Below are 14,036 nucleotides of genomic sequence, written 5' to 3'. Positions count from 1 at the left end.
TTATCTGTGATATTTTCTACAAATCTTTCCGCTGATCCGTTTTTCTGCATCCAAACTCGCTCAAAGAAGATGAAAATGTGAAGGACGACTAAGAAATTGCCTCTTCAGTTAAGATAAGTGAAAAACTTTGCTGCGTGATAAAATTCTCTGCATTTTTGTCCTTTGACATTCGCGAACGTATCGAAGTTCCCGAAACGATGCGTATGGTCCTGTTTATGGTGCAATATCGCGTAACCGATTACGTACAGTCCGGCGTATTCTCCAGCCTTTGGCGGACGAATACAAGTGCGTTATTATTGTAGCCGCTGCGTATTTTCGGAAGCACAATAAAATTCCAGCATAACGATATCAGATTTCTAAATTTTAATAGCTTTTATTAAACCACTATATGTATTTAACGAGTGTAATAACAACAAGAAGTACAGCAAATTAGGCACACTACAGTCTGGGTGCTGTCCAACTGAGGAATGTCGGGGATGTACACGCTTCTTAGTCACAGTGTTAGGCAATTTTACAAACTCTATCACTATCGCCTACCGTATCCACCTCTGCTTGGCATCGCTGGAGAATCCACGGGCTCGTCCTCGTCAGATCTAATTCTTGGTTGTGATCCAGGATGTATGAGAAGAATGGAGTCCACATTTTGACAAATACATACTCCTGGCTCTCCTGGTGGACCCTGTCCACCCATAGGTCCCTCTGGTCCAGGGTAACCTGGTTCTCCATTTTCTCCTGGAACTCCAGCCCATCCTCTGTCTCCTTGTGGTCCAGTAAGCCCGTTTCTACCAGGAAGGCCAGGCATTCCTGATGCTCCAACTGGGCCAGGAGGTCCTTCGTCACCGGGTGGCCCTTCTCTGGGCTCCCCTTCCGGCGTTGGTCCTTTATCTCCAGGGGCTCCGGGTCCTCCTTTGTAGCCTGGAGGTCCCTTGATTCCAGGTTCACCAGTAGCTCCATCTTCGCCGTCTAATCCTTTCTGTAAAAATCGATAATGTCACTGATTCACCGTAAAATAAATGATGGAAAGTTCTACCTCTCCAGGAGGGCCAGGCGGGCCGACATCTCCGGGGAATCCAGGCCAACCTTTAATACCTGGTGGTCCTTTCGGACAAGGTCGACATGGTGGAGGTTCGCGAACGAGATTCATCGGGCAGGTCTGGTTTGGCGTTATTCCTGGCATTCCAGGTTTGCCGGCCATTCCCGGAGTACCTGGCGTACCAGGATTTCCGGATGGGCCACGAGGACCGGGTGGACCAGGAATGCAGCACCCTATGGAATTACCATTACACGCTAAATATTCGGAAGTCTACATAGCTTACGTACCGGGGCATTCCGTCTCTAATGGTGTGCCGGTGACTTCATCGCCGTAAGATCTGGATTGGAATGAGTTCCCACCATATGCACCACGTCTTGTTCGATTGTAAGTCATCTTTCCATATTCCAGTTCCGTTAGGGCTTCTTGATTCGAACGCTATAAATCAATATTGGTTGAACGTACAATAAGACGTTATGGTCTATCGTATATGAGGAAATTTCGTCAATTAGTACTTTTGGTAAAGAAATGAGTTCTTCTTAGTAGTCTTCTACCTGATAGCTACTAGAATTCATGAGAAATAGTTTGTTAGAATCTGAATTCATGGTGGAAGACTCGAGCTGTTGTACGCTATATTTCCAAGCTAATATATGATGAAAAAACTATTTATTTAACAAAAGAAATGAGAGAAAAACTAAGATGAAGTAAAGAGGAGAATAGAAACTTGAGAGTGATAATGGAGGGTTGCACTTAGGTTGCACTTGGCGACAGTGCGGTCCCGTACAGATTCAACGCCGGCAGAGAACGTTAGTGCATCAGATAGAAAACACGTACTCCCACCAACTCAAAACTGCAAACAAAGCTTTCCAAAGCTCTCGCATAACTACTGACGTTTGCAAGAAACGATGGAAAATTGCCAAGGAAAAATCTAAATTTTGAATCTCTAAAAAATTGAGAGCCACCGTAAGGACCGTGTTACTAACTTCTTATTTTGAAAATATTCCGGATAGCAGACAAGAATCCTGTCATTTTAGAGCACTGCTAACAAGGTAACGTATAAAAACAGTCACCATTACCTCACAAAATGCCATTTCTTGTTCCACATAATCGATTGTTGATTGAACATTACTGTACATCAAAGGTAACGTCAAGCAGAGGATTGTTACAGAAAGCACACTGAAATAAACGGAGATTAATAACCCATACAGGAAAAAAGTGGTGCTGCAGCAATGGTGGAACGAATTGAGGTTTGACGAGTTTCCTTTTTTTTTTAAAGAAAATACATGTCTGAAATCAACATTTCACAGTTTAGTCGCTGAGTTATTTTTTATTATATGATCCAGAAACTTCTGTATCCAATGTACTGTTTTCTTATCTCCTATATAAAAAGTTGTCTCCAATTTCTTTTCCACTGATTTTTTTTTTGGCCGAAACAAATTGCTCACCTAAAGGCAATCTGCAGACCGGTAACGAATTGGTAAATCTTTTTTCGGGGGTTCGACATTGTGAGCGAGGACAGCGGAGAGCTGAAAAAAAGGACATTAGGAATCGCTCTTCATTTTTACCTTCCAGAAATGACAAACAACCGCATTCATTCCCTGTATATAAACTTTTATCTGATGAATTAAATTAGAACAAGGATCAATGCAGAAATACAACTACAACTTCTATGGAAATCCAACGACCCCTCATAATTCACACCGTTACATTTTTCCTTTCAATCAATCCAATGTAGAAATTCTCTGTTAAAAGTTCATGGATCAAAATGTAATAAAATTCCATTTTTCAGACAAAAAAATTTAAGTGTTCCAAATTCGGAGAATGTTTTGGAACGCTTCTCACTCCTAAGGCTTTGAGGCTTGCATTTTTTATGGTGATGACTTACCCGTCGTTCTCTGTCTTTGACATTGTTCTTTGGCCACCACCAACGTCGTTTTGTGGATTCTTCTATTTGACTCGATGAGTCGCCAAAGTTGTACGATGCCTGTTCAGGAAAAAATGCACATTTTCTAGTATTCTCATGGAAGAAGAAGCAAAATATACCTTTCGGCCACGTGGATGAAAACTAGGCCTTTTTCTTAACAGTCGAAGTACAAAAGACCACACACGTGAAGTGACAGGTTCCTTTTTCTCAGGTTTTTCTTTAATTATGCTGGCAAAATAAGAAGTGAGATTTTTAGTCAGAAGGTAGCGAAGAAAAACTCACTTTCCGTTAGAATCCCGTTTTTCCCTATGCTCTTGTTCTTGATGTTTAATTTGTCTAACAGTCTTTTTCTTCTTGTGGATTTCGCTGTGATCCTCTTGGTCGCTTTCTGCCTGAAATTCCTGAAGATCTACTAAGGTCCCCGATTGGTAGAGATATGTGAGGTTTCGACTAGCAACAGCGAAAAAATCCATCATCATCAATGTAAGTCCTCCAAACGTTCGTCAAAATGCAAAAATTTTGCTTAAGCGACCTAAGCCTGCGGCACGTAATTGTTCGGTGAAACCACCTCAGATCACGCGTGACCTACTTTCAAAGTATTCTGAACATATGATACCAATATTGAGTTGAGGAGAAGATGAGAGAAATGGGTAAGGAATGCGATAGATTGAGAAGATACCTGTACGACGGTGGGCGGGGTCATACGAGATGCGACCCAGATGTTAGTGTGGACGAGAGCCTGAAAAGAAATTCGAAATCGTCAAGGGACTCCTCACTTTTTCCCCGTGGGAAGAATACGATTCGACAATTGGATCCACAGTATACCGTACATACTTATACAGAAATACTAGTGTACTGTATATGAAAGGACTCAATCGGGTCTAATACCGGAAAAGAAAGAAGGATGGAGAACAGCTCGCCGCCATGCCGAGAGTCATAATAAATCGCCAAACACATTCGTAGCTGATTATTAACGACCAAACTAGTTTCGATGGCTACAAAAGCACTAATCCAGAATCGACAAAACTAAAGCACAGCTCAGGAATACTTCTTTACAATACCCGAATAATCCTGTAGTATTAAAATAAGGTTTGTCTAACCTCTAAAACTCAAAGTCTTAGAGTAAAGCTAAACAATGAGGCCTTAGTAACTTATTCTGAAATCTTTTTTCCTAAATTTACAGGAAATGAGTGGCTGAACGGACGAAAATTATAGAACATTGGTGACTTGCTGGATTTTTAACACTGCTCTCTAAATTCACTTCCTTTCAACTTCTAAAGATCACTTTGTATTAATAGGACTCTAGTACCTTCAGTGGAAATTTTAGTTGTTGCTCGCTTAAATTGAACTTCGATTAAAAATTAGGCTACGTTAGCAAAATTGTCAACTACTAAAAACGCTAACCACAAATAAATAATTTTTTTTTGTATTAAGGAAATCCATACCTCCCACGTATCTCAAAATATGGGCGATGACGGTCTGGAAAGACTACACAGGCTCAAGGTATGCAGCAAAATAGAACAAGTAAATTTGATTATTCGTCCATTGTTTCCATGCAAAAGGACTCAAAATAATAGTAGTGCAAAGGTTAGAAGTTGAAGATTCTAATTTTTCTGGATGCTAGCGCTAGGAGAATGCTAGAGTTTGGCGAATACAACTAAATTATTTCACAATAATTAAACTGCTTGAATTTTTTAGGACAGGAATGAAGATTTACAAATTTGTGTTTGTTTCAGCAAACAAATAGATTGGCCCAAGAGTTATTTCTTAGAGGAGTTCTAATGCGAAGGTATTATGACCATAAAATGAGTTTTATAAATAGCAAACAACTCGTTGATAGTTTTTTACACGTAATTTCATCTAATTTAATGACTAATTATCTTTTTTTGTAGCGAGGTTTTGTAGGTTCAAGCGAGTAACATAGAAATCTGCCAAACATTCGTCTTACGCGTCTCTGGATGGATTTCCTTCAAACACTATGGATAACCACAATCGTTAATCAGAGAATCATTCGGCTATTCCCTTTTATAGCACTAATCACCGACTAAAGAAGCAGCTTTCGTCCCTGAAGAAGCGGGATACTCCTTTCTTTTCGTTTAGTGTACCGTCCCCTTTGAACCACTTTCAGACGGTTCCCATACTAGCGATAAGAAGAGAATGTTCTTTCCCCTTCTACACGATGCCCGAACGAATTGCAAGTTGTCGACGCGTTTTGATCGGTATCGTCGCGGAAAAACTGGACAAACGCTTCAGCTTGGCCTCAATCCCAGGTAAAACATTAATCATCACGAGGAGATGAGTGCACGAATACGGTGACAAAGGCCAGAAATCGCTGAGAGTTTCAGCGTGCGATTTCTCCTAATTTCACGTGCTAAAACCAAACAGAGATCCAATTCTTTGAGCGTGAATTAGAATTCAAGCTGCGATCGGTGAGTATTTTCTCGGAAACATCAAAATCCATAGGAAATGGAGTGACGGGGCATTCGTCACTTCCGCAGAAATCGGGTTTTAAAGTGGACAAACTTCACAAAATTGTGAGCTCCCCAACATGAAGAGAAAAGTAGGAAATGAAATCGAAATTCTAGAATGATGTGCAACTGGAAGTGCAGAAGGCTATCTGCAAAGGTGCGAGAACCGAAGTCGTCCTTGACCGGTATGGATGCACACACACATCCGAAACAGATAAACACCCGATCACACATAGGCAACAACAACAGCCGCAACTCACAGCCGGTAAATCGTCACCGATTACCGTACTCCCGCATAGAAAATTAATTAATGCGCGACTCGTGCAAATGACAGTGAACGTGAACGTTATTACAGCAATTAACATTCTGATGAATACAGCTTTTAGAGGTTGATGAAGTGGTTCCCAGCGGTTTTTGCGATTCTCGATGGTTCGAATCGACGACGTTAAACCTATACCTTTCATAATAGGCTCGTTAAAACTCCGTACATACACTAGAACCACAAAAACCCCTCGCTCGGGTCACCGACGAAGAACGTTAACGATCGCTATATAATTGATTTTCTTGAGCTGCAGCCAAGATTGGTATTGATCGTCTTTATTTATCAGCAGCCAACGTTTCGGCGTTATCGTCTTCGTCAGAGCCTGGAAAAATCAAAGCCATTAGTGATTTATCCCTATCAGGCGCCTCATCACCCTACAGAAAGCATCCAAACGGTAGGCAAACTCAAACAGCAACACATTGGCTAGTACTTACGTATATAATATACCTGTACCAATCTTGGCTACAGCTCAAGAAAATCAATTAAAAACTACGTTTCAACATGCCGAGATTCAAAGACGGTCGAACATGGGCAATACTCAGATCGCTACATAATTTCGAACTTAATTTATTAATTTCAAGCTTGATTTCTTACTTGGACTTGATTTAAAACGCTGAATCGGTGCATTTAAAATCTAAGGCAGTAATATCACTTCGGCGATGAATAACCAGAAGAGCATCATGTTAGTTCTGATTTTAAGGAATCACGCAAATTGCAAGGAACTGCTACCATTCGGTTGATTGGTGTCTGCAACGACTTTTTCCGGAAAAAGAGGTTAATAGAGGATTTCCTGTCATAACACAACAGACTTATTCGTTGTATCGCTTAGAGAAGAAACAAATGATGACAGAAGTGATAGAAAGTGAACAAAAGTAAAGCAAAGGTGAGGTAAAACTGAATAAAGTAATGAAATATAAAAGCTGCATTGGCCAGCAACGTTCTACTGCTTTGAGCGATCACTGAATCTACAAACGGTCATAATTTTTCTTTGCACACTTCTTGCGTTCACGTTCGTTCTCAACTTCGGAAGAAAACCCGGAAGTTTCATTTTAGGTATCCAATACGAAAGGCAGTACAGTAAAGAGAAAATGTTCTCGTGGAAAATCTAAATATTCGGCTAATACAGTCTTTAAATTGGGTCGAACACACAACACAATTTAATTAGACCCTAACATTTCAATACCTGAGTGAACTCAAAAATTTAATTCCACACGAAGTAAATAGGTTGATCATCTATGTAGTACTATTAGAAGAACGACCCTCTCCCTAATAGGATTAAGAAAACAATGCTGGATCTGCTCAATTGAGCGCAGCGCTGAAATCACATGTGGATTTTCGGATCATCTCCGTGGAAAACTATAAAATATGGGGAACGCTTGCTTGAACTTCAAGATCTGGTATTGGTTTTTCAAGAAAGCGAACAGAGACGGATGTAGGTTCCTATTTCTCTGGTATCCTCAAATATGGAACAGAGATCAATCAATACTCCTAAAATAACAGGATGTCATGGTTGTTTCATGAGAATACTAAATCCCTAAGTTTTTTCAGACTTGGTTGTATCCTGTCAATGAAATTAAGGGCATTTGAGGGTTATCAAAGAATGATATAATCGTGGAAAAATATTCCTTGGATTCCAACTTGCTCGAAAATTCGAAGTCGAAGAACTACACGTCTGAAGAATCCTTTTTTCGATTGTCTTCGCTTGCTTGGGTTATTTGCTTCATTTCAAAAACTCGCTGATCATATGAGAGGAACTTCTAAATGGAAATTCATTTCACGAACACATTTGCACTTACCAAATACTCTCAGAATTTTTTTTTCCTTTTATTATGATTGATCAAAATTCCCAGAGACGTAACTTAACAGATGTTCTCTTAACTTCTTTCCTGATAAAATAGTTGTTAGAGATTCTTAAAGTACTTATACTTCCTAGAATTTGCCTTACTGCTTATTGTTAATTTACTTTTGTTTCTATATTTACTTATAGTATATTTGATGAGTATAACGAAAAGCAACATTTTTGCTTTCATGCCACCCCTTTTCACCCCTCCCTTTTCTTTTTTTTTAACATCCTATCTTATTTCTGTTATATAAATGAGCAAAAATGTTTCTTTTTTAAATGATTTGTGTATGATCATTAACTTATGGTCTGTCTAAGGATTCCGTTCGTAGGAAAATTCATCCATTGATGAATTTAAAGGAGCAGTTCATTTTTTGTCGTTAAGATCGTACGTCACCCATAACCTTCGTGAAACGATTCTTTATTACTGTAGTGCATTACTGTATTCAAGACAATTATTTCAATTACATTTTAAGAAACATGTTTCATGAAGGCCTCCACCAACAACTTGTTTACGTAGTTGTGATTTTGTTCTCAAAAAACATTTGCTACATCTAGCAATCACAGCAATGATAATTTAACATCACTGTACTTCAGGACCTATGTACTGCAAATTATAATATTATGTTGATTGTTAAATAAATAAATCACGACATTTAGCACTTTTTTTCCCTTTGCATAAGAGGAACTCAGCGAACTTTTGTCAAATTTTTTCCTTTCCCGTAGTTTCTTCTCATCTTTCGGTTTCCCTTCCTTCACCTCCACTTTTTCTCTCTCTTATCACTTCACTTTTACCTTCAGTGAATTCCACTACTTGTCAGAGTTAATTAACGATCTTCTACTTCTCATATCCGGACTTGTAGTATTTGCGCAACCTGAATGATTTAGGGCAACTGTCACTGCACTGATCCGTTCGTATCGATTCTACCTACATGATTTGCCGATATGTATCCGCTCCGTTACATGCAATTCAGCTCCCGACAAATCGACCTATTTTCTGGAAGTTTTCGAGAAAACATCGGATCGTTCACGCTGTTTCAATTAGATCTATTGAATGACCGTCGGGGCATGAATGGTGTTTCGAGAGGAGAATAGAGAACATAATAACTTTATTACTTCTTTCTATGATGTCTTCAAAAAGTAGGAATGTATACGGTACCTCGAACAACGAACAACACGAAATAATGGATGTTTTGTATAGTACAATTATTGACCCTTAATGTTCCACTTGCAAAAAAATCAGCAAAGCTAAAAATCTTAACAACGACAAGGACAAATGAAAAAAGCTATTGGTGAGCAATATGGTTCTTAGCATCACATGTGCAGTTACTTCCTAGAGCTGCCGAAGCTTCCTGGCTCGCTTGTGCACCTGCCTGTTGTAGTAGCCGCCGTTCTCGTTGTTCGTGTAAGATTCCGTGTTGATCTCATTGTTTGCACCCGATGGAGAGCTACAGATATGAATCGTTGCTCAGGGAACCCAATAGCAATAGCAAAGCAAAGCAAATGTACTTGCCGCAACCGAATGCGCTAACTTACACTTGCTCGATGGCCGCATCTTTCAACGGCGGCGGACGTGGTGGTTGAGGCTCTTGGTAGGGTTCTTCCCTTGGGGCAGGTATCTTTCCATTCACATCTGTCATCACAACCTCAGTGTCCTGACAGACACAAGTGCCAGGAGTTCCTAGAAACAAATGGAATGTTCCGTATCAAACTGAAAGGCAATAAAATGAGCTTTTATCTTCTCACCTGTAGGTCCCTCTTCACCACCTGGTCCAGGTGGTCCTTGTGGTCCCATTAGTCCTGGAGCACCCGGTGGTCCTGGCCAACCTTTCTCACCTGGCGTTCCTGGATACCCATCCTCACCAGGCATACCAGGACTTCCGGGTGGCCCCCATGGACCTGGTGGTCCCGGGTCCCCTGGAGGTCCAGGAATAACATGGGCTTCCGGTGTCCTTCCCTGAAAATAAAGTCTCACTGGGAGCGAATTCTGCTTTTCTGTCTTTAGAATATTTTAACCCAATTTCTCTCACGCTTGTCTACAAATTGCCTGAACTGAGTTACCACACAAAACTATCAACGGCTTTCATATTAATTCCATTCTTTTTTTCCAACGAAAAATCCAGAAAACGGTTACAGAAGTAAGAAAAAGGATGTCAGTCGAAATTGTTAACAAGGATAGAAAACCAACGATTAAAAAACGCATACCTTGTCCCCAGTAGGTCCAGATTCTCCTGGTGGACCTGCAGGCCCTGTAGGTCCTGGTTCTCCTTGTTTACCAGGAAGACCATCGGCACCAGGTCGCCCAGGAATGCCAGGATCTCCTGGATCACCTGGAAATCCAGGATGTCCGGCTACACCCCTCGGTCCTTGTGGGCAGGGAAGACATGGTGGTGGTTCAAACACTCGTTCAGGAATACACGACGCATTCGGGGTTGTTCCAGGCCGGCCTGGGGCTCCATCAGGACCTGGAGCACCTGGGAGTGCAGGCAGGCCGGGGTCTCCCATAGGACCACGTTCTCCGGGAACGCAGCAAGCTGGAAAGAACAAGATAGGCTAATCGTCACGAAGTGAATTATATCTTACCACTCACCAGGACATTCCTGGAATTGTGGAGACTCGCTGGCGAACATTGTAGGGTTATAGTGTCCGTAATTAGCAGCTCGACTTGTTCGGTTACCACCGGATTCTCGGTACGACTCCCGAATTGAGATCATCTCTTGTTCCATGTCACTCATGGCACCCTGATATTTCAATTAGTGTTTTTTTTTTTGATATTGTGTCATACAGTAACATACCTCACAATAGGCGAAGTCAAGTTTACTAAATTGTCCAATATTATCGACCATATTGTACATTGAGGGGACAATAAGACATATTGTAAGAAGGGACAAAACGGAGAGTGATCCGGACACACCAATAATGAACTTGTAGGCTTCTTCTCGAGCCTGTAGAAATAGAGCACTTAGGTCTCTGAGCCGTTTTTCTACGAAGCTTTATGGTTTAATTTCGGTAGAAAAGCACATATTCTAATCACTAACCTCAATTAGAGCCTCTGATTGCGGGTTGGACCCGCGTGGCGTTAAGCCAGTCATGAGCGATTTCGCCCTTAAAAAATCAATTTTTTAACGACTCTATTGACAGATGAAGCTGTGTACTGAGAAGAATGAGTGATGAAGAATTGTCAAATTGGACTGGGAAAAATTTTTGTGACGGAGTGTTTCTTTTCCAAAAGCTACTGAGAGAACCAATTAAAGTTAAAGAGGACTTTGACTTCTTTATTACGTTTCTACTGTATTGTCTGTGTTTCTAAATAGAAACTTAAAGCTTTATTCATATTTGATCCCGAAAAAAAAACTTACCCTATTAGATGTTCTCAGCGATAAGTACTTAACGAAATGAAAGTATTAGAATATGGATGTTCACGGGCTAAAATTAAGTGGTTGGTGGTACGTTGCTTTGCAAAAGAATCTGGAAGAATGAATTATTTTCCAAGCTTTCCAACACCACAATGACGTAACAAAGAAGAACAGAAAGCACTTCGAAACATTCTCGAAGAGGATTTCGTCTGAGTATCTCGCACGAATTCTTCGAATTCTTCTAATTTCCTCCTTCCTTCGCTTGTAAAAAAAAATCGGAAATTCATTGGAGGAAGAAAGGAGGAGCAGGAAAGGAACAGAAAGCAATTTTCGAAAGCATGGAAGAAAGCCAAAAAAAAAATGGGAGGAACTTTGTGGAAAGTGTGAAGAAAGTACATAGAATACATACTTTCATCAGCTAAATGGTATTCACATGAAAAGTAGCGCAACGAGAAATTGGTTTTCGAGACATTAAAAAATTGGCAGAAATTTGTTTTTGACTGAAAAAAACTTCTTATAAAGTCAAACGTCTTCATCCTTGAATCAAACAATTTCTAAAAACGTGCTTCTACACTGATGATCGGATTCATGCGAGATTTCTGGAATTGTTTGGGGAACGATTTTCTTCAACAAAGATGTCACCACTCGAAATGAGGTGCTAAAGAGGGGAACCGAACAAATCCCACAAATATGTTGAACATAAAAAGAACGACTAGCAACTCCACAGTTGAAAAAAAGGTAAAGAAAGCTGGAAAATTACTTTGGAAAGAACACGCTGAGCTGATTAAGAAAGGATAGAGGGAAATTCGCGGACGGTACGAAGTCCTAGGAGTATGTCACCGGGGCGAGATCGGCGCCGCAAGATACGCGTCAAGCCGGCAACGTCGCCCGTGCGCGTCAGGTATCCGTCGGTCTTGACCCCAATACACACTCACATGAATCCCAGCATCAGCAGAGATAACTACTCGGGAATACAGACGAATCAACATTGTCATGGATACGCATCGATTTACAGAAAGCATAGTCGGTCAACTTCCTGCGATCTCGTTACCGTAAACGCTAACGAAATTATTACGTCTGCTCTGTCATTATCCTCTTGCAGATCTTTCCACATCATTGTTTTATGAGGATATGAAGAAAAAACTTGCTGAAGAAAGGGACATAAGTGTTTTAAATCATAAAATATAACAGATAATAATATGAAATGAATTAGCATACATTTGCAAATTTCTAATGGTTGGAAATTAAAGATAGAGTATAAGAAGTAAGCCTGAGAGTTCGTGATCGCCAGAAATGAGCACGAACGGCATATTTCTACTGTACCTCTCTTATTTATTTCATGAAATCCCGTCAATAAAAAGGAGACTTCTTACAATCTAAAGAAGAAATTTCGAGTATGGAGAAGTGTAGGAAAATACGGCGGAATTTCAGTTATATCGGTCAAACGCTTCTTCAAAAAAAAAAAAAACTTTTGACACTAAAAAATCCCTAGGATATATTTCATGTATAATCAAAATTATCCAGTTCTACAATTATGTAATATGTTTGTTGAAGTTCATTTAAACCTCCAAATAAATTAACTTTTTGTTGGAATTATTAATAAGAAATTATTATTATTATTATAAAATTAGAAAGTTAATTAATTATTATTATTTTAAAATTAAAAACAACAACTATCATGGAAACGATAAGTTTTTTCAACAAACAATTCCACGGCAAATGTGTGCTGTCGTTGCTCTTTTACTTTAGTCTTCAAATAAATGAGTGTTTGATGCTTTTCATAATCTTTTTCATAATTAACAATCCGCTAGATACAACGGGTAAATAAATTCCAATTATTTCAAAAAAAGTAGTCTCCGAATTGTGTTTTTGCACTTTTTGAAATTTTGTTCTTTATTTTGAAAAAAAAGAAAAAATTTAGAGCAACTGACAATGCTCTTCTCTGGCGCTGCGATTCGAAAGTCGCTGACACATTTGTGAGCTCTGCACTAATTTTCCGGCCGAACTAGGCGTTCGATACCTCGTAAACGTGAGTGTTGTGCCCTCTCGAAAGAGTGCAGTAGTGACTCTACGTATAGAGCTCCATGTGCTGCGGAATCCCATACTATACCAGTATCTCCTTAAAAGCAGCAAATTACGATCTGACGTGGTATGGATTTCCCATGGAAAGCTTCCATACATGGTCATAGACTGCTGAAAACATTTAAAAAAAAACAAAAAAAAACAGAAAAAAAACGCGGAAAAACATTTTAAAGACGATTGTTTTTTACAGGGACTATTGAGAGATGGTCCAGGTCATTTCTCCATAGTCGCTGTAAAAAATGGCCCGGAAGCCACTGTTTTTCTTTTCGCGACAGCTTGCACTGCAACGCATCACCATTGTGCACGCGTTGCATCGACGAGCGAGCCTTAGAGGATTTATAAGGTCTTCTACTCACGTTTAGCTAGTGAACAGAATGCTGATGGAAATGGAACACATACGCAAAAGGACGCGTTCTAACTCACCTTATAGGAACTAAAGCGATTCCCATGCCATTTCTTACGACGATCACGGAGAGACGAGCGGAGCCACGTGGTTTTCCGTAAGCTACGATCCCATATATAAGCTTTCCATGAGAAATCCATATCACGGTATGATTCATGTGCTGCCTTTACCTGAGAACCAGTTAGACTTCGCTGATTCCATCAAAAATTGGAACCCTGTCTAAGAACAAGACACTGCCAAGTTTCCCTACAAAATACCTACTGCAAAATGTGCTTTAAATAAGTGCACTAAAACGTGTGGTTGATGATTATCCATGTAGAAGCTAAAGCTCGAACTTGCAATCTTCTACTGTGTTTTACTTATTTTACTGCAATAATCGACAGTATATCGCGTGTTCAAGGGCTCATCCTGGCCGTTAACACCTCAAGGAACCATCTCGAAGATTGTATAACACTCTACAAGAAGAGAAGCACCGAAACTTTGTCGTACACCCTGCCATCCCGTACAGGTGGAACCAGACTCAACTCGCTTTGACTGAAAGCAAACTGAAATTCTTTTCAAAATTCAAAAAAAATTTTCAATCTTATCAAATCTCCTCACAGCTGACAACG

The 14,036-nt window shown here is 40.0% G+C and overlaps 1 protein-coding gene across 3 annotated transcripts; it reads right to left on the bottom strand.

The window, feature by feature from the left end:
* Positions 1-526: 526 nt before the first annotated feature.
* On the bottom strand, positions 527-13,582 carry RB195_017661 (uncharacterized protein; the record flags this gene model as incomplete). 3 transcript variants are annotated; one of them, XM_064184755.1, is made up of 14 exons in its annotated part: positions 527-973; positions 1,031-1,266; positions 1,321-1,468; positions 2,107-2,206; positions 2,476-2,556; positions 3,237-3,346; positions 8,954-9,032; positions 9,121-9,265; positions 9,331-9,541; positions 9,790-10,118; positions 10,175-10,325; positions 10,380-10,529; positions 10,623-10,689; positions 13,446-13,582. In XM_064184755.1, the coding sequence occupies 14 exons, from the start codon at positions 13,580-13,582 to the stop codon at positions 527-529; spliced, it is 2,391 nt and encodes a 796-aa protein (XP_064040635.1). The 3 variants fall into 3 exon arrangements, with proteins under 3 accessions (XP_064040635.1, XP_013303322.2, XP_064040636.1); XM_064184754.1 differs by lacking the exons at positions 527-973; positions 1,031-1,266; positions 1,321-1,468; ... (1 more) ...; positions 2,476-2,556; positions 3,237-3,346 and having other exon boundaries at positions 8,918-9,032; XM_013447868.2 differs by lacking the exons at positions 8,954-9,032; positions 9,121-9,265; positions 9,331-9,541; ... (3 more) ...; positions 10,623-10,689; positions 13,446-13,582 and having other exon boundaries at positions 3,237-3,433.
* Between the last annotated feature and the right edge of the window lie 454 nt (positions 13,583-14,036).

The sequence above is a fragment of the Necator americanus genome, chromosome II, assembly GCF_031761385.1.
Source record: "Necator americanus strain Aroian chromosome II, whole genome shotgun sequence".
NCBI lineage: Eukaryota > Metazoa > Nematoda > Chromadorea > Rhabditida > Ancylostomatidae > Necator > Necator americanus.
The sequence above is the reverse complement of the archived record's forward strand: the minus strand, read 5'-3'. Positions and strand labels throughout refer to the sequence as shown.